Genomic DNA, 26,015 nt, shown 5'->3' with positions numbered 1-26,015 from the left:
AACCTGCACATCTTTGGGCACTAAGGGCCAATTTAGCATGGCCAATCCATCTAAACTGCACATTTTTGGACACTTAAGAACAATTTAGCATGGCCGATCCCCCTAACCTGCACATCTTTGGACACTAAGGGGCAATTTAGCATGGCCAATCCCCCTAACCTGCACATCTTTGGGCTGTGGAAGGAAACCGGAGCACCCGGAGGAAACCCACGCAGACACGGGGAGAACGTGCAGACTCCGCACAGACAGTGACCCAAGCCGGGAATCGAACCCGAGTCCCTGGCGCTGTGAGACAGCAGTGCTAACGACTGTGCTACCGTGCCTTCCTGAGGATGTATTGCCTCTACAGAGTAAGTTTAAGTTTATTTGTTAGTGTCACAAATCGGCTGACATTAACACTGCAATGAAGTTACTGTGAAAATCCCGTAGATGCCATACTCAGGCGCCTGTTTGGATACACTGAAAGAGAATTTAAAATGGCCAATGCACCCGAACCCGCACGTCTTCCAGACTGTGGGAGGAAACCGGAGCACCCGGAGGAAACCCACGCAGACACGGGGGGAGAATGTGCAAACTCTGCGCAGACAGTGACCCAAGCCGGGAATCGAATCCGGGTCCCTGGCGCTGTGAGGCAGCAGTGCTAACCACTGTGCCACCGCTCAGCCCTAATAAATGCAGCGTTCGATATGAATCCTTACTCTGGGGAATGTCTCTCATGCTCCATCCACGCTTCATCTCCTTCTTGCCAACGGCAGAGCTGTACACCGCAGCAGAAACACTGGATCTGGTCACCAAAACCTAGAAAGGCAAAGGAACAAGATCCATATGTTCAACCTGTCACTCGATCAAGCCTCGAGATTCCCACTGCACCCGACCCGATCTCAAACAACCGCCTGCTCCCCTCCCCACCTCCCCAGCCCTCCCCCACCCCCACCCCCGCCCTCCCCAATGGGCGGCACGGTGCCACAGTGGGTAGCATGTCTGCCTCACAGTGCCAGGGACCTGGATTTGAATCCCAGCTCGGGTCACTGTCTGTGTGGAGTCTGCATGTTCTCCCCCGTGTCTGCGTGGGTTTCCTCCGGGTGCTCCGGTTTCCTCCCACAGTCCGAGTTAGGTTGATTTGCCTTGCTAAATTGTCCCTCAGTGTCCAAAGATGCGCAGGCAAAGTGGATTGGCCATGCTAAATTACCCCTTCGTGTCCAAAGATGTGCAGGTTAGGTGGAATTTCCATGCCAAATTGCCCCTAAGTGTCCAAAGATGTGCAGGTTAGGTGGATTGGCCATGCTAAATTGTCCCTTAGTGTCCAAAGATATGCAGGTGAGGTGGATTGGCCATGCTAAATTGTCCCTTAGTGTCCAAAGATATGCAGGTGAGGTGGATTGGCCATGCTAAATTGCCCCTTAGTGTCCAAAGATGTGCAGGTTTGTTGGATTGGCCATGCTAAATTGCCCCTTAGTGTCCAAAGATGTGCAACGTAGGTGGATTGGTCATGCTAAATTGCCCCTTCATGTCCAAAGATGTGTAGGTGAGGTGGATTGGCCATGCTAAATTGCTCCTTAGTGTCCAAAGATGTGCAGGTTAGGTGGATTGGCCATGCTAAATTGCCCCTTAGTGTCCAAAGATATGCAGGTGAGGTGGATTGGCCATGCTAAATTGCCCCTTAGTGTCCAAAGATGTGCAGGTTTGTTGGATTGGCCATGCTAAATTGCCCCTTAGTGTCCAAAGATGTGCAGGTTAGGTGGATTGGCCATGCTAAATTGTCCCTTAGTGTCCAAAGATATGCAGGTGAGGTGGATTGGCCATGCTAAATTGCCCCTTAGTGTCCAAAGATGTGCAGGTTTGTTGGATTGGCCATGCTAAATTGCCCCTTAGTGTCCAAAGATGTGCAGGTTTGTTGGATTGGCCATGCTAAATTGCCCCTTAGTGTCCAAAGATGTGCAGGTTTGTTGGATTGGCCATGCTAAATTGCCCCTAAGTGTCCAAAGATGTGCAACGTAGGTGGATTGGTCATGCTAAATTGCCCCTTCATGTCCAAAGATGTGTAGGTGAGGTGGATTGGCCATGCTAAATTGCTCCTTAGTGTCCAAAGATGTGCAGGTTAGGTGGATTGGCCATGCTAAATTGCCCCTTAGTGTCCAAAGATGTGCAGGTTAGGTGGATTGGCCATGCTAAGTTGCGCCTTAGTGTCCAAAGATGTGTAGGTTAGGTGGATTGGCCATGCGGAATTGCCCCTTTGTATCCAAAGATGTGCAGGTTAGGTGGATTGGCCATGCTAAATTGACCCTTAGTGTCAGGGGAATTAGCATGGTAAGTACCTTCTGAGTGAAGAAATTACTCCTCATCTCAGTCCAAAATGGCCGCTCCCTGACCCTGAGACTGTACCGCCCCCCCCCAACCTCTGCCCCGCCCCAGGGTTTTAGAGTCCCCCCCGACCAGCTGGAAACAATTTCTCAATGTCTGCCCGCTGCGCGGTACCGAGGGAGAGCCGCACTGCCTGAGGTGGCGACCTTTCTTGCCAATTGACCATTCCCCTCAGAGGAATATCCAAGACCCTCAGGCCAATCTTTTCGAAGAGGAGTAGGGGGTCTGTGGGTGGTTGGGGGGGGGAGGGGGTGAGATCTTTTTCCCTCAATCGCCGTCAATAAAAAGTATGATGCAGCTCACCAACACCTGGCTGCTTGTGGGATCTTGCTGTGCGCACTTTGGTTGCTGCATTTCCCACGCGTAACAGTAACAGCCCACCAAAAGCGCCTCAACGGACGTGAGGTGTTTAGGGACACCCTGAAGGGCGCTAGAGGAATAGAAATCTGATTCCCCCCATTGCCCCCCCCTCACAATTCCCCTTCTGTCTCAGGCCGCCCCCGTTGTCACCTTGATGCCTGACTGCACAGATGAGACCAGTGGACCCACCTCTGTAGAAGAATCCAGCTTTAGCCAGCTCAGCCGGGCTTGCGTTGACATCTGGTGGCCAGGTGTGGAATGACTCCAAACGGCTCCGCTCCTCCGCAAAGACATTCACGTTCCCTTGCCGTTCCGACCCTAGGGAAGCGGCCAAGAGAGATGCAGGTGGTGAGAGCGGGGAAAGTTCTGGATAGAAAGCATCCTTTCTGGGTGTGGCTCCTGCTCTGACCAAGACCGCAAGAAATTACAAAGGGGTGTGAATTTAGCCCAATCCATCACGTAAACCAGCCTCCCATCCATTGACTCTGTCTACACTTCCCGCTGCCTCGGGAAAAGCAGCCAGAATAATCAAGGACCCCCCCCCCCCCCCCCCGCACCCCGGACATTCGCTTTTCCCACCTTTTTCCGTCGGGAAAAAGATACAAAAGTCTGAGGTCACGTACCAACCGACTCAAGAATATCTTCTTCCCTGCTGCCATCAGACTTTTGAATGGACCTACCTCGCATTAAGTTGATCTTTCTCTACACCCTAGCTATGACTGTAACACTACATTCTGCACTCTCTCCTCTCCTTCTCCCCGATGTACTCTATGAACGGTATGCTTTGTCTGTATAGCGCACAAGAACCAATACTTTTCACTGCATCCCAATACATGTGACAAGAATAAATCAAATCAAATTCTTCTCCTCTGTGTACTCTATGAACGGTATGCTTTGAAACTGTAAGGGGAAAATACAAGGGGGGCACACTTTAAAATGGCAGCACAAGAAAGCACACTCTGAAATGGCTGCCTGGCACACACAGGGTTAACTGGGAAAGAAGCCAGAAAAACAGCCACAGGCTCCCGCTTTTCAGAAATAACGTCAAGCCAGAATCCTGACAGACAAACCACTTACAAAGTACAGACAGTGACTCATAGCAAACAAACACCTCAGGAAGCCAAAGCCAAGGGTCGAAACATCTTTCAGATAAGGAAACCCCTAAACAAAGAGCTTAGATTAATGCTAGAGGAAGGCGGGAAATATGAATGCGAGGGAACCGATTAGCACCTGCACAAGACGAAACTAGCCATTGATAGACCCATTCATAAAATGCTAAATGTCTATACCTGTTTGTATTCTTGTAAATATGGGGAAATGTACCCATTCATGAAATGTTAAATACTTGTAAATGTGATAATCTTCGAATCACCGGTCTAACCCATTGTGTAAAGGGTATAAAATTGAACCGCTCCCGGTATACAATTGAGAAAAGGTGTTCTATGAACATAGCGCTTTTCTCCACGGAGCTCCGTTTAATAAATCGTATTTTCTGAATCTCGAAGTCTGACTACTGGTGGATTTTTCCCACAACAATTGGCGTAGTCGGCAGGATCCTATTACTGGTGAGATCGATTGGCCACGGTCGCAACCGGGGTAGAGATCGCGGAATCTGTGACAGTCAGACTGGATCAGGAAATACGGTTTACAAGGGGGAAACATTTGTACTGTTTATTTGTGATAATATTTGTTATAGTGATAAGTACTAACTGCTGATAGGAATAAGAATTACTGTGATTTGTGCTGATCAACAAAAGGACAAGGTAGTGCCTGTCTCAAAACCTCTGCCTTAGACTGGCTATTAAGAGCAGAAATCTGCCACGTGAAGGTCAGGAATTGAAGTGAGTGAGAGACACCAAGGGCACTAAAGGATTGTGAAGCACAAAAGGGCAGAAGTCGGTTTAACATCACCCTCTGTAGTGGCGAACAGACGCAGAGGTGCCAGCTGATTGCATGAAAGTTATTGAAAAGTTGGAAACTGTACTGTCAATGTGGTGAAAAGCGGGGCGGAACAGGAGTTTGATCAACTCTGACCTAAACCGAAATCCGGTGGAGAAGCACATTGCCGAAGTGGTAATCGTGGAAGCCGTGAGTATAACTTAAAACCCTGTAACGGCAATAAAACACGGTGTGAGAATAGCAATAGTGGCCGGGGGTAGTGAAGTCCCTACGGTAGTTAGCACACTTTGCTAAGAGTAGTAATAGTGGCCGGGGGTAGTGAAGTCCCTACGGTAGTTAGCACACTTTGCTAAGAGTAGTAATAGTGGCCGGGGTTAGTGAAGTCCCTACGGTAGTTAGCACACTTTGCTAAGAGTAGTAATAGTGGCCGGGGGTAGTGAAGTCCCTACGGTAGTTAGCACACTTTACTAAAGAATAATCGTGGCCGGGGTTAGTGAAATCTGCGAAATGGCAGATAGTGAAGTTAAAAGGGGATCTGCAGGTTCCCTGATTGAAATCTACATGACAGACAGGAAGGAGTTAATAAAGAGAATGCAAAAGGATGGCTGGGATACTTCTCAAACCTTAGAGCAGCAGAGAAAGTGGATAGATAAAGAAAAAAGAAACAGAACAAAGAAAATAGGAATAATGTTAACACATCAGTTAGCAGGTCTAATTGAACAAACAATTGCCTCTACAAGGAAATGGAGAGAGGACAAAGAAAGAATTAGAGAACTAGAATCCCAAGTGAGGGAATTGGAAAAACGAAATCAGGTTTTAGAAAGGCAAGGGGGAGGAGAAACTGATCCTCTACCTTCTTATGAGTCCACCCAGCAAGGGCCAACGGCACCCTCAGGAGAGTGGGAACAGCTGGAACATAACTTAGCGCCCATAACGAGAGGGTGGACCGCAGCGCGACCCAAGGCAAATTATAAACCCTTTACCCCAGGGGAAAGACAGCAGATAATGGCTTCCCTGGGCAAATTACAAACCAGAAGCGCGAACACCACATTCTGGGAGGAATTAGACACAATCTGGGTAGGACATCAATTACACCTAAGAGACATACACCAGCTGGTCAGGGCAGCCTGTCCAGCGGATAAATGGAGACAGGTAGTAGGTGGACCCGCTTCCCCTATAGCGCAGGATTATAGTGGGGGGACGGTGGACACATGTAATCCCCCTAACAGCAGAAATAGATACCCAACAACCACCCTTCTTACGGTTTAAGGAAGAAATTCAGAGGGTCTTAGGGAATGCCCCCACTAACTGGAGCAGAATCACCACCACAAAGCAGCTTAAAGGGGAAGGAGCCTCTGAGTACGGGGAACGATTGTTCCGAATATACCAAGAGTGCTCAGGACAAGTGGACCCGGGGCGAGGAGATCGAGCATTCATCCAAGCTTTTAAGGATGGACTCTCTAGTGCCCACCAGATCATCCTAAAAATGGGAGTGATCATGTCCCAAAATTACGATGAGCTGGTGGAGTGGGCTGGCGACGTCCCAGCGGAAGAGAAACCACAGGCAAGAGCAAGGTTAGAAAGGGTAGCAGCCGACAGTAATGAGAGTGAAACAAAACCCAGATTGATCTGCCACAATTGTGGACGACAGGGGCACTTTGCGAGGGATTGCGGGACTCCACGGAGAAAGAGCAAAACTAGGAACAGTGGTAAGCATTGCAGCCACTGTAAAAGACACGGACATACGGAAGCCGTATGTTGGCATAAGCATGGGAGACCCCCAGCCCAATCCACGTCCCCAGCTGAACCCCAGGAACAAAAGGACACCCAGGGTCAGCAAGATTGACGGTCTGCAGCCCCCATCCACAAGGGTAAAAAGGAGGGAAGGATTTATGTGTCAGCACTGGTAGGGGGCAGACAATGCGAGATGCTAGTGGACACAGGGGCATCCATATCCGTTACCGACCTACCCTTACCCACTACGAATAAAATGATTTATCTGACCGGGATAGGAGGGAACAAAACCCCCGCCTACCTTAGCGAGACCACGTTAGTAGAAATAAACAATCTATATATCCCAATGAGGTTCTATGTGTGCAGAAATAACGAGGGAACCATAATGGGGAATGATTTAATGAAAGAATATGAGATCTTGATAGATTGTGGGAAGGGAGAATTGATTTGGCCAAGACAGGACGGTCGAAAAATTAAAATAGGGAAACTCACAAGCCACCTCGAGACCATTAAGGTGGCCACAGTCACCACCAGAAAATGGGAGTTAGAGACAGGAGGGTTCGGAGCCATTTGTGCTTCCGTTCCCGGAGTATGGGCTGAGACAAAGTTAGATACCGGGTTAACCAAAACAGACCCAATAAAGGTACCGGGACCAGAGCATAAGCCACACAGGCAGTACCCAATTAAACCAGAAGCAGAGAAAGCTGCAGTAGAGATTGTGAAAGGGTTAGTGAAAAAGGGGATCCTGAGAGAAGCCACGAGCACCACTAACTCCCCAACATGGCCAGTGAGTAAACCTGACGGGAGCTATAGGCTCACGATAGATTACACTGGACTTAATAAAGTCACGTCCAAACTGCACCCCATTGTAGCAAGCCCTTCGACAATCCTGAATGGACTGTCACAGGAGCATAAAATATTTACAGTACTGGACATAGCTAATGGATTCTGGTCCTTACCCTTGGACCCTGAATCCCAAGACAAATTTGCATTTACAGTAGGGGACAAGCAGTACACCTGGACCCGTTTACCACAGGGATTCCACAACAGCCCCGCTATATTCCATCGAGTGATGAGTGACATCCTAAATAGGGTAGAACTGCCAGAGGGTAACACGACCTTACAATATGTAGACGACATCCTAATAGCTTCAGAGTCCAAGTCAGGACATCAAGAAGCCCTATACCTAGTACTGAGCGAATTAAAAGCCGCAGGGTTAAAAGTCAGCCCCAAAAAGGCGCAGATCGGGAAGTCCCAGGTCCTATACCTAGGGCACCTTATATCCCAAGGACATAAAGAAATGCCGGCGGACAGGAAAGAGGCAATACAACAGATGCCGCGGCCGGTTAATATAAGAGGGGTTAGAAAGGTGCTAGGACTATTCAACTACAGTCGGAGTTTCATCCCAGGGTTCACAAAACTCGCAGAACCCATACAAAGACTCGTTAAAGGGGGGAAGCCAGCTTTAGACCCCGTAGAGTGGGGACCCGAGCAAGAAGAAGCTTACACTAAATTAAAAACAGAACTAATATCAGCCCCCGGACTAGGCTTACCCGATCTTAACAAAGGCTTCCACATTTATTGTAATAATGAGGAAGGGTTCTATTCCGCAATAGTGACACAGGACCATGGCGACAGAAGGAGACCCATAGGGTATTATTCCACCGCAGAGGGGCCGGTAGTCACTGGACTGCCAAGGTGCATAGCCGCCTTGGATTGTGCCGCATGGGCTGTAAAGGTTAGCGAGCCAGTAATCATGACAGGGAACATAATCCTCCACACCAAACACACCTTGGTGGAAATGTTAAACACAGGAAAACTAAAGTCAGTCTCCAACATGAGATGGGCTAAATGGGAAGCTGTCCTCTTACCTCCCAGTAAGTCCGTAACAATAATAAGGGATACGGGAAATAACCCAGCAGAAGGAATCTTAGATGGAGGAGAACCCCACAATTGTGGGGATGTGGATGCAGGAGAAGGAAGGATAAAGGACATGCCCCTGGCAACGGCGGAAGAGACCCTCTTTGTGGATGGGTCACGTAAATATGTGGAGGGATCACCCCGAACAGGATGGGCAGTCGTAAATAGTAAGCTAGAAACAGTGAGGTCAGGAAGAATTGACGGAAGCTTGTCTGCACAAGTGGCAGAATTGGTGGCACTCACCCAGGCACTTGAGTTGTCCGAGGGTAAAGCGGTAAACATTTATTCAGATAGCCGCTATGCCTTCGGAGTCATACATGATTATATGACAGCTTGGGGAAGGAGGGGGTTCATAACCACAGGGGGAACCCCTATCAAGCTCCAACAGAGAATTGAGGCATTATTAAGAGCTAGCGAGAGACCTAGAGAAACCGCAGTAATAAAAATTAAAGCGCACCAGAAGGAACCCGGAAGAGATAGCCCCGACTGGCTAAATTTCAAAGGAAACCAAACCGCAGATAGGGCAGCACAGATAGCCCTAGAGCAGGAAACGATTGATGAATTACCCATAGCAACAATAGAACCAACAGAAGCCGAAGTAGACATTCAGGGTTTACATGAGGATACCCCAAAGGAAGAAAAGGAGAAGTGGGAAGCGCAGGGAGCAGTCAAGGGGACAGATAACATTTGGAGACGAGAAGATAAGGTAATGGCACCAGAGTGCATACAAAACACCCTATTGGGATTACATCATGGACTCTCACATGTGGGTAGAGAGGCCATGATCACTAATATCGGAAAGGAGTGGTGGTGGAAGGGAATGGGAAAGGATATTGCCCGACACTGTCACCGATGCGTGACGTGCGCGCAACACAACCCTGGCAGACCCATAAAAATTAAAATGGGACACCAGCCGAGACCCAAGGGACCCTGGGAACATCTACAACTGGATTTTACAGGACCACTGCCACAGTCCCATGGCAAAACTTACTGTCTGGTCATCATAGACCAATTCACCCGGTGGGTGGAAGCATTCCCAACTTCAAACTGCACGGCCACCACAGTGGCCAGAATATTGGCAGAAGAGGTAATCCCAAGATGGGGGGTACCCCTACAAATTGATTCGGACCAGGGAACGCACTTCACCGGAAAGGTAATAAAAACAGTGTGCCAATTAATGGGGATAAAACAAAAATTTCACATCCCCTACCACCTGCAGAGCTCTGGAATGGTAGAACGTATGAACAGAACACTAAAAAATGCACTTGCTAAGGCCATGCAGACATCAGGAAGAAGGTGGACAGAGGTATTGCCCACCATACTAATGAAATTAAGGGCGACCACGAACCGGACCACCGGATTAACCCCTTATGAACTAATGACAGGACGGGCGATGCAGTTACCAGAAAGCATCCTAACAGGTGGGACCGATGTCGGTCCACTAAAAGATAAAATCAAGAGATACGTTCTGGACCTGAGCACCCAGCTAAAAGGGATGCGCAAATTGGTAAAAGATAATCAGGAAATAAAAGACGCAGAGAGAGAGCTGGAAACGCTCCCTGACGTCCCAACAGTGGGAAGTCGCGTCCTAGTGAAAACACTACCCGACAAACCAGGGTTTGCACCAAAGTGGAATGGGCCACATGAAATTATAATTAGTGGGGACACCTGTGCCTGTATAGACATAAGAGGGAAAGGTGTCTGGAAGCACTGGACGCAGCTGAAATTATACAAAGGGGAGAAGTAGCTAAATTGATGAACTAACAGAACTGCTTTCCTCGACACAGGCAAAGACTGCAGGCAAGAGCCGGCGTGCGCGGGTTAATAAACGAAATAAACTGTAAAAGATTAAAAGTGTAATATTAAGTTACAACTGTTGCGAAAATGTATGTAATCGCGTATGTAATTGTATTATTTTGTGTTGTGGTAACCGTAAATCTGACTGGGCTAGAAGACAACTTGTTTTACAAAGCCCACATACATTTACATGGGAATCGAACTGTATGTTACCCATTAACACAATCTGTAGAAGCCCTATTTCGTAGCCACCCCTGGGTGGACCCCTCATGACTTATATACTGTAGATACATCAGAGACACCCTGTAAGGGACAAATTGGCAAATATAAAAGAGGTTTACAGGGGAGATGTGTGGGACTTGTAAACCCCACAAATCCTACATGCAAGGGGTCCCAACAGGAGGGAGGAAAAGCTTGCCCAGACACTGCAAGCTATCCGCTTTGTTTCACGGGGCAGGGATGGGGATGTGCCTATGCCTTAGTCCCTAAGAATGATTCTTGTGTACAGACACAGTGTGTCCGTCAACATTGTCGGATCAACAAGGGACGGATTATTTGTATTTGTGACGAACGAAAATGTTTAAATATAACCGCGGGAAGACAGCTTATTTGCGGGCAATGTAATGGGACTCACGTAAGCTCAGCCAAATGGACATACCCCTTTGATACTTACCAGGTGGTGGGATCAAACGGGAAGCTAAGTGAACTGAACAATTGGCAGTATGAGCAAACTCACAATCGGGACACTAAAATGCTACCGGGCTAAGAAGGGGTATGTATTCCTCTTCAATGGTACCTACATGGCAGAAACCCCAAACCTCCCAAACCGTTTTGCGGTAGGAACAATCGGGCCACTGACTGTTCCATGCCCTCAGAAGGGGTACATTAGGAGGAGAATAGTGACCCGGGCTATTAGCAGGGAATTCTGCGCTAACTGGGAAACCCCGAATACATTGGGATCCTCACTGGGGTATGGGTTCCTCGGAACTTTATCTCTAGGAGGGTCAGCCGGGGTAATTGGAGCTAAGAATAGAAACCATATTGTTTGTGGGCTAACAATCCTGGGAAACAGCACTTCAAAAGCATTGGAGGCTGTCAACCAAGAAATGGCTGAGTTAAGATTGTATGCTCAGCAGACACGATACGCAGTGGACTACCAGTTAGCACAACAAGGGGGAGTATGTGCCATCATAGGCGACAAATGCATAACCCATGTCACAGATGAGTCTTACAATATTACACAAGTCATCAATGACATCAGGACGCAACTCGATAACTTTAGACAGGGACCCACAAGAGGGGGTAGTCGGCTGGCTTGGCTGGTGGGAGAATCCTGGGAATCGTACCTGTTACATGGGTTGATTATACTCATTGTCATTATACTTGTCTGTTGTCTGACTGTGGGATGCCTTAAAGCCTGTTTTAAAATAATGTTGACAAGAATTGTGCCAGGAGCCAGTGTGTACATCGAAGAAGAACCCCTAATGAAGATCCCCGAAGACGTCAGAAGAAATGAAGATACTGGAAGAAATAAAGACATCAAAAGAAGCAAAGAAGGAGAGAAGAAAGAGAACCTGTATATGTGAATGTATGATTGGTGGTCTGAGGATTGTCCAAGCTATAATCCGACCAACAGGAGGGACTGTAAGGGGAAAATACAAGGGGGGCACACTTTAAAATGGCAGCACAAGAAAGCACACTCTGAAATGGCTGCCTGGCACACACAGGGTTAACTGGGAAAGAAGCCAGAAAAACAGCCACAGGCTCCCGCTGTTCAGAAATAACGTCAAGCCAGAATCCTGACAGACAAACCACTTACAAAGTACAGACAGTGACTCATAGCAAACAAACACCTCAGGAAGCCAAAGCCAAGGGTCGAAACATCTTTAAGATAAGGAAACCCCTAAACAAAGAGCTTAGATTAATGCTAGAGGAAGGCGGGAAATATGAATGCGAGGGAACCGATTAGCACCCGCACAAGACGAAACTAGCCATTGATAGACCCATTCATAAAATGCTAAATGTCTATACCTGTTTGTATTCTTGTAAATATGGGGAAATGTACCCATTCATGAAATGTTAAATACTTGTAAATGTGATAATCTTCGAATCACCGGTCTAACCCATTGTGTAAAGGGTATAAAATTGAACCGCTCCCGGTATACAATTGAGAAAAGGTGTTCTATGAACATAGCGCTTTTCTCCACGGAGCTCCGTTTAATAAATCGTATTTTCTGAATCTCGAAGTCTGACTACTGGTGGATTTTTCCCACAACAAAACAATACTTTTCACTACATCCCAATACATGTGACAATGATAAATCAAATCAAATCAAACAAAACCAAATCAAATCTAATCAAATCAAGTCAAATGAAATCAAATCAAATCAAATCAAATTTAATCAAATCGAACCAAACCAGATTCGATCAAATCAAATTAAATCAAATGAACCCAGATCAGATCAAATTAAATCAAATCAAATCAAACCAAATCAAATTTAATAATATCAAATCAAACCAGATCAGATCAAATCAAATTCAATCAAATCAAATTGAATCAAATTCAGTCAAATCAAATTCAATCAATTCAAATCAAATCAAATCAAATCAGATTGCAAGGTTGTGTATTCAGGTTAGGCCAGGATCATACTCACGTCTATCATACATTGGAATGGTTCCAGCAGAGAAGGAGGCCCTTCGGCCCGCTGTGGCCGTACTGGCCCTCTGCAACAGTAACACGTCCCCTTTCCCCCGCCCCCCCCCCCCCGCCACAAATTTGTTTTCTCGCCGAACACATAGCCGGTTTGAACACCTCGATCGAATCTGCCTCCCCCACGCTCTCAGGCAGTGCCTCCCACATCCTAACCTCTCGCTGGGTGAGAATGTTTCTCCTCGTGTCTCCCATTGCTTCTTTTACCCAATCACCTTCAATCTTTTCCCCCTCTTGTTCTCCATCCTTCCACCAATGGGAACAGTTTCTCCCCTATCTAGTCTGTCCCAGACCCGTCTCCTGATTTTGAACACCTCGATCGAATCTCCCTCTCGAAACTTATCTTCTCCAAGGAGAACATTCCCAACTTCCCCGTTCGATCCAGGTGTCTGCATCCCCACATCCCCCGGAACCATTCTCCTTAATCTTTTCTGCAGCTTCTCTCTTTCTCTCTCTCTCTCTCTCTCTGAAGCCCTCACAACCATCCAAAAGTGCGGTGTGGACAGAGTGGGCGGGGTTTTATGGCCTCGCCCGACCCAAGGCCCGGAACATCCCGCCTGTGGTCAACGGACGTTCCAATTGTCCGCCCCTCGTCCACTCTGATTCCCATGTTGGGTGGGGCAGTAGGATTCGGGCAAATAACTCCAGAGAAACGTAGATTCCTTACAGTGCAGAAAGAGGCCATTCAGCCCATCGACTCTGCTCCAACTCTGAAAGAGCATCTTACCCAGGCCCTCACCTCCATCTTAACCCCATACATTTACCATGACTTATTCACCTAACCTGCACATCTTTGGACACTAAGGGCCAATTTAGCATGGCCAATCCACTTAACCTGCACATCTTTGCACACTAAGGAGCAATTTAGCATGGCCAATCCACCTAACCGACACATCTTTGGACACTAAGAGGCAATTTAGCATGGCCAATCCACCTAACCGACACATCTTTGGACACTAAGAGGCAATTTAGCATGGCCAATCCGCCTAACCTGCACATCTTTGGATACTAAGGGGCAATTTAGCATGGCCAATCCACCCAACTTACACATCTTTGGACACTAAGAGGCAATTTAGCATGGCCAATCCACCTAACCGACACATCTTTGGACACTAAGGGGCAATTTAGCATGGCCAATCCACCTAACCTACACATCTTTGGACACGAAGGGGCAATTTAGCATGGCCAATCCACTCTAACCTTCACATTTTTGGACACTAAGGCACAACTTAGCATGTCTAATCCACCTAACCTACACATCTTTGGTCACTAAGGGGCAATTTAGCATGGCCAATCCACCTAACCTGCACATCTTTGGATACTAAGGGGCAATTTAGCATGGCCAATCCACCCAACCTACACATCTTTGGACACTAAGAGGCAATTTAGCATGGCCAATCCACCTAACCGACACATCTTTGGACACTAAGGGGCAATTTAGCATGGCCAATCCACCTAACCTGCACATCTTTGGACACTAAGGGGCAATTTAGCATGGCCAATCTACCTAACGTACACATCTTTGGTCACTAAGGGGCAATTTAGCATGGCCAATCTACCTAACCTACACATCTTTGAACACTAAGAGATAAGTTAGCATGGCCAATCCACCTAACCCACACATTTTTGGACACTAAGGGGCAATTTAGCATGGCCAATCTACCTAAACTGCACACCTTTGGACACTAAGGAGCAATTTAGCATGGCCAATCCATCTAACCTGCACATCTTTGGTCACTAAGGGGCAATTTAGCATGGCCAATCCACCTAACCTACACATCTTTGGTCACTAAGGGGCAATTTAGCATGGCCAATCCACCTAACCTACACATCTTTGGACACGAAGGGGCAATTTAGCATGGCCAATCCATATAATCTGCACAGCATTAGACACCAAGGCCCCTATTTTACTATTTTGATTCTAAGTGCTGGGCGGACATGAAAGCCGATCCCCATAACCCCATGCACCCACCCTAGCTCGTCCCCCTGTCACTAAGGGGCAATTTAGCACGGCCAATCCACCTAACCCGCACACCTTTGGACACTAAGGGGCAATTTAGCATGGCCAATCCACCTAACCCGCACACCTTTGGACACTAAGGGGCAATTTAGCACGGCCAATCCACCTAACCCACACACTTTGGACTGTGGGAGGAAATCGAAGCACCCGGAGGAAACCCACGCAGACACGGGGAGAATGTGCAGACTCCATGCGGACAGTGACCCAGGCTGGGAATCGAACCCGGGTCCGGCACGGTGAGGTTCCTGTTATATATTTGAGTGGTTCCCTTTTGCAGGTCCTAAATTCCCAAAGTCTTCACACAAAACGGCAAACGGTAAGATGTTCAAATAAAGGCGGGGTTCGAATTGAGTTTGAGGTGAGAGTTGGCCAGAACAGGGTCGTTACGCACAGATCCTGCAACACGACAGACAGGACGCCACAAGTGTCTCCGTCACAGCAGAACCGTCACGCTCCGCATTTTGCCAAATGGCGCGCGCACCCGGGGCGAATAGCAACCACCCCCCTAAAGAGCCTGAGGAAAAGCCAAATAGACCTACAGGAATCAGATCCCTCGGTGCAAACATCTCCATCAGAAGAAGTGAGAAAATGGACGCCCTATGGAAATGGAAAGAATTAACGTGAATATTTTCCCAAAAAGGAATCACCTCAGAAATTTCTCAACTCGCAAAAACCGCTTCCTTTATAAAAATTCTTCTGTTTAATCCTCATCGGACCCGACTCACAGATGCTGGGGTGTTTTATCGGAGCGCTAATCATGTGGGGGGGGGCGGGGGGGCGGTGACTTATGGGATTGTCACTGGGCTAGTAATCCAGAGATCCAGGGTAATGCTCTGGGGACACAGGGTCAAATCCCAAAACATCTTTGGACACTAAGGGGACAATTTAGCATGGCCAATCCACCTAACCTGCACATCTTTGGACACTAAGGGGCAATTTAGCATGGCCAATCCACCTAACCTGCACATCATTGGACACAAAGGGGCAATTTAGCATGGCCAATCCACCTAACCTGCACATCTTTGGACACTAAGGGGCAATTTAGCATGGCCAATCCACCTAACCAGCACATCTGTAGGGATCCTATGATTCTAGAGGTTGAAATGCAGGTGGGTCAGGAGAAATGTGAGATGGATTTAGACTCTACACAGCAGCCATCACTCAGGAAAATGACCGGCACGGTGGCACAGTGGTTAGCACTGCTGCCTCACAGCGCCAGGGACCCGGGTTCGATTCCCGGCTTGGGTCACTGTCTGTGCGGAGTCTGCACGTTCTCCCCATGTCTGCGTGGGTTTCCTCCGGGTGCTCCGGTTTCCTCCCACAATTCAAAGACGTGTGGGTTAGGTTGATTGGCCATCGTAACTTGCCGCTTAGTGTCAGGGAGATTAGCAGGGTAAATGTGTGGGATTAGGAGAATGGGGACTGGGTGGGATGTGGTCGGTACAGACTCGATGGGCTGAATGGCGTCTTTCTGTACTGTAGGTATTCTATGATCTTTGGACACTAAGGGGCAATTTAGCATGGCCAATCAACGTAACCTACACAGCTTTGGACAATAAGGGACATTTTAGGAGGGCCAATCCCCCTAACCCGCACATCTTTTGGACTGTGGTAGGAAACCGGAGCGTCGGAGGAAACCCACGCAGATACGGGATAGGGCTGTGGTGGGATTGTTGTCGGTACAGGCTCGATGGGCCGAATGGCCTCCTTCTGCACTGTAGGGATTCTATGATTCCATGACTCTGAGTCGTGATGGTGATTGGCTCGGAGGAGAACCTCCAGGTGGTGGTGTCCCCATGTGTCTGCCACCCCTTGTCCTTCTAGATGGCAGCGGACATGGATTTCATAGTTGGAACCCATCATGACAAGCGGTGTTCTCAGGGATCAGCGCTGGGACCTTTGCTGTTTGTAATATATATAAATGATTTGGAGGAAAATGTAACTGGATTGATTAGTAAGTTTGCGGACGACACAAAGGTTGGTGGATTTGCGGATAGCGATGAGGACCATCAGAGGATACAGCAGGATATAGATCGGTTGGAGACTTGGGCGGAGAGATGGCAGATGGAGTTTAATCCGGACAAATGTGAGGTAATGCATCTTGGAAGGTCTAATACAGATGGGAAATATACAGTAAATGGCAGAACCCTTAAGAGTATTGATAGGCAGATGGATCTGGGTGTACAGGTACACAGGTCACTGAAAGTGGCAACGCAGGTGGAGAAGGTAGTCAAGAAGGCATACGGCATGCTTGCCTTCATCGGCCGGGGTACTGAGTTTAAAAATTGGCAAGTCATGTTGCAGCTTTATAGAACCTTAGTTAGGTCGCACTTGGAATATAGTGTTCAATTCTGGTCGCCACACTACCAGAAGGATGTGGAGGTTTTGGAGAGGGTACAGAAAAGATTTACCAACATGTTGCCTGGTATGGAGGGCATTAGATTTGAGGAGAGGTTGGAGAAACTTGGTTTGTTCTCACTGGAACGACGGAGGTTGAGGGGCGACCTGATAGAAGTCTACAAGATTATGAGGGGCATGGACAGAGTGGATAGTCAGAAGCTTTTTCCCAGGGTGGAAGAGTCAATTACTAGGGGGCACAGGTTTAAGGTGCGAGGGGCAAGGTTTAAAGGAGATGTACGAGGCAAGTTTGTTTTACACAGAGGGTGGTGGGTGCCTGGAACTCGCTGCAAGGGGAGGTAGTGGAAGCAGATGCGACAGTGAGTTTTAAGGGGCGTCTTGACAAATACATGAATAGGATGGGAATGGAGGGATACGGTCCCCGGAAGGGTAGGGAGTTTTAGTTCAGTCGGGGCAGCATGGTCGGTGCAGGCTTGGAGGGCCGAAGGGCCTGTTCCTGTGCTGTAATTCTCTTTGTTCTTTGTTTTTCCAAATGAGCTAGCACGCGCAGACAATGGGCTGAATGGACAGCAGCGATCGACAACAAATGCTCACCGTAACTCCAGGAAACCCAATGTAGCTACCAGTATAGCGGTCAATTTCTGATGCTGATTTCGCACTCCGAACATACGCACACCTGGAAAGCGGAACAGAACATTGTGATTGGACCAGATGGTAAAACTCAATATGGAAAAATCAACTCACCATCTCCAACATTGGGAACTAAACAAAATTCACACTGAGAAAACCGCACATTGAGCCAGGGAACTCACACTGGTGGGCTCAGGAACACACAGAGCTATTCCCCCAATGTTTCGTGTATCGGACTCCCTCCCTCTTTCCGTTTCGATGTAAGGTTTGGACTGGTGATCCAAGCGGGGAGTATCATCGTCTCCGAGGAGACAGGCCACAGATAATTCGCTGTCCCTTACGATCATAGAATCATAGAAACCCTACAGTGTAGAAAGAGGCCATTTGGCCCATCGAGTCTGCACCGACCACAATCCCACCCAGGCCCTACCCCCATATCCCTACATATTTACCCGCTAATCCCTCTAACCTACCCATCTCAGGACACTAAGGGGCAATTTTAGCACGGCCAACCAACCTAACCCGCACATCTTTGGACTGTGGGAGGAAACCGGAGCACCCGGAGGAAACCCACGCAGACACGAGGAGAATGTGCAAACTCCACACAGACAATGACGATAATGTCATGTCCCAGTGAAGTAAACCATTGAACAATGTTAAATTTACTTGTCCATGCTAAATTGCCCCTTAGTGTCCAAAGATGTGCGGGTTAGGTGGATTGGCCATGCTAAATTGCCCCTTAGTGTCCAAAGATGTGCGGGTTAGGTGGATTGGCCATGCTAAATTGCCCCTTAGTGTCCACAGATGTGCAGGTTAGGTGGATTGGCCATGCTAAATTGCCCCTTAGTGTCCAAAGATGTGCGGGTTAGGTGGATTGGCCATGCTAAATTGCCCCTTAGTGTCCAAAGATGTGCAGGTTAGGTGGATTGGCCATGCTAAATTGCCCCTTAGTGTCCAAAGATGTGCGGGTTAGGTGGATTGGCCATGCTAAATTGCCCTTTAGTGTCCACAGATGTGCGGGTTAGGTGGATTGGCCATGCTATATTGCCCCTTAGTGTCCAAAGATGTGGAGGTTAGGGGGATTGGCCATGCTAAATTGCCCCTTAGTGTCCAAAGATGTGCAGGTTAGGTGGATTGGCCATGCTATATTGCCCCTTAGTGTCCAAAGATGTGCAGGTTAGGTGGATTGGCCATGCTATATTGCCCCTTAGTGTCCAAAGATGTGCAAGTTAGGTTGATTGGCCATGCTAAATTGCCCCTTAGTGTCCAAAGATGTGCAGGTTAGGTGGATTGGCCATCACTCTGGACAATGCAGAGACTCCGAGAGAGATCAGGTCTACGTACTCTGGGAACCATTTGGAATGTTCCATCCAGGGATCATCTCCTTCTTGCCAGTCCGCGAGGCTGCCATCACAGGAAAAACACTGGACTTTATCACGGAGACCTGTGGGATGAAAATGTGGAGGAACCGTCACAGCCGGGAGTGAAATCATCGTCACATCATTCGGCCAACGCGCTACCTGTCCTGTAGCTTTGGGGAGAGTGCAAAGGATGTTCCCCAGGATGTTGCCTGGTCTCGAGGGTGTTGTCTATGAGGAGAGGTTGGATAAACTGGGATCGTTTTCCCTGGGAAGACGGAGGTTGAGGGGAGAACTGATAGAGGTCTACAAAATGATCAGAGGTGTAGACAGGGTGGATAGTCAGAGGCTTTTTCCCCAGAGTGGAATTAGTGTCAATTACAAGGGGGCACAGGTCAAGGTGAGAGGGGTAAAGTTTAAGGGAGATGGAAGTTATTCATGCAGAGAGTGGTGGGTGCCTGGAACGCGCTGCCAGAGGAGGTGGTGGAAGCAGGTACATTAACAACATTTAAGAGGCATCTGGATGGGTACAAGAATAGGGAGGGAATAGAGGGATATGGAGCGAGTAAGGGAAGAAGGTTTTTTTTCACTTGAATTTGGGCATCATGGTCAGCACGGGCTTGGAGGGACGAATGGCCTGTTTCTGTGCTGTACTTCTCTTTGTTCTTTTTGTATAAGCCTCGATTGAGATGATCACCTCAAGTCCCAACCTCATTAGGATGGACGCTGCACCATACTCTGTGGCTGGACCCACAATGCCGTTAGGGAGGGAATTCCAAGATTTTGACCCAGCGACTGCAAAGGAACAACCGATATATTTCCAACTCGGGAAACTCCTCTTGTGGGGAAGGGCGTAACTAAAACTTATCACCCGGAAATCTAACGAAGAATGCAGGAGAAAGGTCTTTACCCAGAGAGTGGGGAGAATGTGGGACTCGCTCCCATGTGGAGTGGAAGCAATGTGGGACTCGCTCCCACGTGGAGTGGAAGCAATGTGGGACTCGCTCACATTGGGAGTGGGGAGAAAGTGAGGCTCAATCCCACGGGGAGTGGGGAGAATGTGGGATTCACTCCCATTGGGGGAGTGGGGAGAATGTGGGACTCACTCCCACGGGGAGTGGGGAGAATGCGGGACTCGCTCCCACAGGGAGTGGGGAGAATGTGGGACTCACTCCCACGGGGAGTGGGGAGAATGTGGGATTCACTCCCGCAGGGATGGGGAGAATGTGGGACTCACTCCCACGGGGAGTGGGGGAGAATGTGGGACTCGCTTCCACGGGGAGTGGGGAAAATGTGGGACTCGCTCCCGCAGGGAGTGGGGAGAATGTGGGACTCGCTCCCGCAGGGAGTGGGGAGAATGTGGGACTCGCTCCCACGGGGAGTGGGGAAAATGTGGGATTCACTCCCGCAGGGAGTGGGGAGAATGTGGGACTCGCTCCCACAGGGAGTGGGGAGAATGTGGGACTCGCTCCCGCAGGGAGTGGGGAGAATGTGGGACTCGCTCCCGCAGGGAGTGGGGAGAATGTGGGACTCGGTTACACGGGGAGTGGGGAGAATGTGGGATTCACTCCCGCAGGGAGTGGGGGAGAATGTGGGACTCGCTCCCACGGGGAGTGGGGAGAATGTGGGACTCACTCCCGCAGGGAGTGGGGGAGAATGTGGGAATCACTCCCACGGGGAGTTGAGAGAATGTGGGACTCGGTTACACGGGGAGTGGGGAGAATGTGGGACTCACTCCCACGGGGAGTTGAGAGAATGTGGGACTCGCTCCCATGTGGAGTGGGGGGAATGTGGGACTCGCTCCCATGTGGAGTGGGGGGAATGTGGGACTCACTCCGACAGGGACACTACAGTTAAGAAAACCCACCAACGCCTCTACTTTCTCAGCAGATTAAGGAAATTTGGCATGTCAGCTACGACTCTCACCACCTTTTACAGATGCACTATAGAAAGCATTCTTTCTGGTTGTATCACAGCTTGGTCTGGCTCCTGCTCTGCCCAAGTCCACAAGGAACTACAAAAGGTCGTGAATGTAGCCCAGTCCATCACGCAAACCAGCCTCCCATCCATTGACTCTGTCTACACTTCCCACTGCCTCGGGAAAAGCAGCCAGCATAATCAAGGACCCCCACACGCCCCGGACATTCTCTCTTCCACCTTCTTCCGTCGGGAAAAAGATACACAAGTCTGAGGTCACGCACCGACCGACTCAAGAACAGCTTCTTCCCTGCTGCTGTCAGACTTTTGAATGGACCTACCTCGCATTAAGTTGATCTTCCTCTACACCCTAGCTATGACTGTAACACTACATTCTGCACTCTCTCCTTTCCTTCTCTATGAACAGTATGCTATGTCTGTATAGCGCGCAAGAAACAATACTTTTCACTGTATCCCAATACATGTGACAATAATAAATCAAATCAAATCCTTCTCCCCTATGTACTCTATGAACGGTATGCTTTGTCTGTATAGCGCGCAAGAAATGATACTTTTCACTGTATCCCAATACATGTGGCAATAATAAATCAAAACAGATCAAACGCTGAGATATTAAATGATAAAAGGTTGCAGCATGCTGCTGTGCAGAGGGACCTGGGTGTCCTTGTGCAGGAATCTCAAGAAGTTGGTTTGCAGGTGCAGCAGGTAATTAAGAAGGCAAATGGAATTTTGTCCTTCATTGCTAGAGGGATGGAGTTTAAAAACAGCGAGGTTATGTTGCAGCTGTATAAGGTGCTGGTGAGGCCACACCTGGAGTACTGTGTACAGTTTTGGTCTCCTTACTTGAGAAAGGATATACTGGCACTGGAGGGGGTGCAGAGGAGATTCACTAGGTTGATTCCGGAGTTGAGAGGGTTGGCTTATGAGGAGAGACTGAGTAGACTGGGGCTATTCTAATTGGAATTCAGAAGAATGAGGGGAGATCTTATAGAAACATATACGATTATGAAGGGAATAGATAAGATAGAAGCAGGGAGATTGTTTCCACTGGCGGGTGAAACTAGAACTAGGGGGCATGGCCTCAAAATAAGGGGAGCAGATTTAGGACTGAGTTGAGGAGGAACTTCTTCACACAAAGGGTTGTGAATCTGTGGAATTCCCTGCCCAGTTGAGGCTACCTCATTGAATGTATTTAAGGCAAGGATAGATAGATTTTTGAACAGTGAAGGAATTAAGGGTTATGGTGAGCGGGCGGGTAAGTGGAGCTGAGCCCACTAAAAGATAAGCCATGATCTTATTGAATGGCGGAGCAGGCTCGAGGGGCCAGATGGCCTACTCCTGCTCCTAGTTCTTATGTTCTTATCCCATCGCCAAATGGACTATGTTCTGATGGTTACCTGAACAAAGAACAAAAGAACAAAGAAAATTACAGCACAGGAACAGGCCCTTCGGCCCTCCAAGCCTGCACCGACCATGCTGCCCGACTGAACTAAAACCCCCTACCCTTCCGGGGACTATATCCCTCTATTCCCATACTATTCATGTATTTGTCAAGACGCCCCTTAAAACTCGCTACCGTATCCGCTTCCACGACCTCCCCCAGCAGCGAGTTCCAGGCACCCACCACCCTCTGTGTAAAAAATCTGCCTTGTACATCTCCTTTAAACCTTGCCCCTCGCACCTTAAACCTGTGCCCCCTAGTAATTGACTCTTCCACCCTGGGAAAAAGCTTCTGACTATCCACTCTGTCCATGCCCCTCATCATCTTGTAGACTTCTATCAGGTCTCCCCTCAACCTCCGTCGCTCCAGTGAGAACAAACCAAGTTTCTCCAACCTCTCCTCATAGCTAATGCCCTCCATATCAGGCAACATCCTGGTAAATCTTTTCTGTACCCTCTCCAAAGCCTCCACATCCTTCTGGTAGTGTGGCAACCAGAATTGAACACTATATTCCAAGTGCGACCGAACTAAGGTTCTATAAAGCTGCAACATGACTTACCAATTTTTAAACTCAATACCCCGGCCGATGAAGGCAAGCATGCCGTATGCCTTCTTGACTACCTTCTCCACCTGCATTGCCACTTTCAGTGATCTGTGTACCTGTACACCCAGATCCATCTGCCTATCAATACTCTTAAGGGCATTTACTGTATATTTCCCATTTGTATTAGACCTTCCAAAGTGCATTACCTCACATTTGTCCAGATTAAACTCCATCTGCCATCTCTCCGCCCAAGTCTCCAACCGATCTATATCCTGCTGTATCCTCTGATGGTCCTCATCGCTATCCGCAAATCCACCAACCTTTGTGTCGTCCGCAAACTTACTAATCAATCCAGTTACATTGTCCTCCAAATCATTTATATATATTACAAACAGCAAAGGTCCCAGCGCTGATCCCTGAGGAACACCACTTGTCACGGCCCTCCATTCAGAAACATACCCTTCCACTGCTACCCTCTGTCTTCTTTGACCGAGCCAGCTCTGTATCCACCTTGCCAGCTCACCTCTCACCTCACCTGTGTGGAAGAATCCGGCCTCTGCCAATAGCCCGGGCTCCATTTTGGCATAGAAAGGCCAGTTGGTAAAGGTTTCCAGTCTGGACGCCGTCTCTCCCAACTGCTCCCGACGGCCAGGAGGAAGGTCCTCGGGCGGCTGGACGCGCACGGCATACTTGGGGATGTTCCCGACGTCCAAACCCTTCACAAAGCCACAGTCAGGCTCGAAACGCTGGTGCTCGGAGCGGGGGGTCTTGGTGATACTGGCATTGCAGAAGATACCCCCGCAGCAGAAGCACTGCACGCTCATCTTCACGCCGATGAAGTAGAAGCCCGCTTCCGCCATCTCCTCGGGGCTCCAGCTGGCGAACGGGCCGAAGCTTTCGAAGGTCTTCAGTCGGTTCAGCTCGCTTCGCATGCGGTGCTCAAAGCCCCTCTTCCTCTCGCGACAGAGCGCCTCATCTTCCCGGTCCATCTCCGCCACGAACTTGCCGATGTCCAGGTTGATGGAGGACATGACGGCTTGCAGAAGGGGAACATCCAACTGCCGGTGGTGAATGCCGGTCCCAGCGCCCTGCTCCTCCTCCGCTTCAGGCCCGGGCGTTGGCACTAAGGCAGACATTCCGAAGAGTTGGCCTCAGTGGATCATCCGAGCGACCTGCGGGATAGCCACACACGGGAAGAGTTATCGGAATGGTATCGGTGTCAGTTATGTGAAGAGACGCGGGTCATTATAGAATCATAGAATCCCTATGGTGAAGAAGGAGGCCATTCGGCCCATCGAGTCTGCACTGACCACAATCCCACCCAGGCCCTATCCCCACTTACTGTAATAAGTCCTCAAAAGTCCCTTCATCACAATCTACGTAGTTACAAGTCTGACAACAGCACACAGAGTGCCCTCGGTTCGCAGTCCACACTCGGAGTCCCAGACGAACTGGCACGCCTGGCTAAGCACAAAGCAAGAGGATCCCTGATTGGCCCGTCAATTTGGTCCTTGATTAGGGAGCTCATATTCAAACAGGCTCACCTCGATTGCCGGATTAAAGTCATTGGATTCATTTACAGTCCTAATCCCCCTGACACTAAGGCGTAATTTATCACGGCCAATTCACCTAACCTGCACATCTTCAGACACGAAGGGGCAATTTAGCATGGCCAATCCACCTAACCTGCACATCTTCAGACACTAAGGGGCAATTTAGCATGGCCAATCCACCTAACCTGCACATCTTTGGACAGTAAGGGGCAATTTAGCACGGCCAATCCACCTAACCCGCACGTCCTTGGACACTAAGGGGCAATTTAGCATGGCCAATCCACCTAACCTGCACATCTTTGGACACTAAGGGGCAATTTTATCATGGCCAATCCATCTAGCCTGCACATCTTTGGACACTAAAGGGCAATTTAGCATGGCCAATCCACCTAACCTGCACATCTTTGGACACTAATTTAGCACGGCCAATCTCCCTGACCTATACATGTTTGGACTGTGGGAGGAAACCGGAGCACCTGGAGGAAACCCACACGGACACGGGGGGGAGAACGTGCAGACTCCACAAAGGCAGTCACCCGAGCCGGGAATCGAACCCGGGTCCCTGGCGCTGTGAGGCAGCAGTGCTAACCATTATACCAGGAAAAGCATCGTGGCTATGTGGGAGAGAGCTGGGAGGAGTGGAACTAATTTGATTGCCATTCCAAAGGGCGGGGACCAGCACTGTGGGCTGAATGGCTTTCCTTGCTATCCCACTCTAGAGTACAGCAATAAAATTCAAAGTAGAAAGACACAAAGCATTGATATTAATTCCGCCCCCCCCCCCCCCCCCCCGCCCCACCCCCGCCGTCTCAATACGGCCTTACCTTGATGAGAAGGAGATGCTCAAACCCACAACCGACCCCTCAGGAACCTCGACACATTCAAGCAGAAACGTTGCTATTCCACTGGAGTAGGCATCGCAGGCCGACACTTTGAACGTGGAAGAGAAAATGGTGCTTCGCTCGGACACTGCCTTGAAGGAGGGAACAGGGAAGTGAAAATGGACTGCAGAATCTTGCCTAATCTTGACCAAGGCAGTTTCTGGAACCACATACCTGTCCTACTTCTCTTTGTGGTGAGGTTTCCCGTCTGTAAGTTGACACATAGACAGGGCATCGCAAAGGCACAGCACGCACCCTCGCGCACCTCCCCGTTACGTCAACTATACCCCTGTCGACAACTCTCACCAACTTTTACAGATGCACCATAGAAAGCGTTCTTTCTGGTTGCATCACAGCTTGGTCTGGGCTCCTGCTCTGCCCAAGGCCGCAAGGAACTACAAAAGGTCGTGAATGTAGCCCAATCCATCACGCAAACCAGCCTCCCATCCATTGACTCTGTCTACACTTCCTGCTGCCTCGGCAAAGCAGCCAGCATAATTAAGGACCCCAC

The 26,015-nt window shown here is 49.0% G+C and overlaps 1 protein-coding gene across 1 annotated transcript in view; it reads right to left on the bottom strand.

Moving 5' to 3' along the window:
• LOC144487437 (baculoviral IAP repeat-containing protein 1-like) overlaps positions 1 to 25,595 on the bottom strand; it is a 50,119-nt gene extending 24,524 nt beyond the window's left edge. Inside the window, exons 1-7 of the mRNA XM_078205511.1 lie at positions 25,448 to 25,595; positions 23,606 to 24,242; positions 19,134 to 19,233; positions 17,754 to 17,835; positions 15,341 to 15,398; positions 2,911 to 3,039; positions 699 to 798 (exon numbers count right to left, since the gene is read on the bottom strand). Of these exons, the coding sequence (XP_078061637.1) occupies positions 699 to 798; positions 2,911 to 3,039; positions 15,341 to 15,398; positions 17,754 to 17,835; positions 19,134 to 19,233; positions 23,606 to 24,206 (1,070 nt within the window). The 5' untranslated portion in view covers positions 24,207 to 24,242; positions 25,448 to 25,595. The remainder of the gene's footprint in view (positions 1 to 698; positions 799 to 2,910; positions 3,040 to 15,340; positions 15,399 to 17,753; positions 17,836 to 19,133; positions 19,234 to 23,605; positions 24,243 to 25,447) is intronic.
• Positions 25,596 to 26,015: the final 420 nt, after the last annotated feature.

Source organism: Mustelus asterias, unplaced genomic scaffold (genome assembly GCF_964213995.1).
Source record: "Mustelus asterias unplaced genomic scaffold, sMusAst1.hap1.1 HAP1_SCAFFOLD_785, whole genome shotgun sequence".
Lineage (NCBI taxonomy): Eukaryota > Metazoa > Chordata > Chondrichthyes > Carcharhiniformes > Triakidae > Mustelus > Mustelus asterias.
The sequence above is the reverse complement of the archived record's forward strand: the minus strand, read 5'-3'. Positions and strand labels throughout refer to the sequence as shown.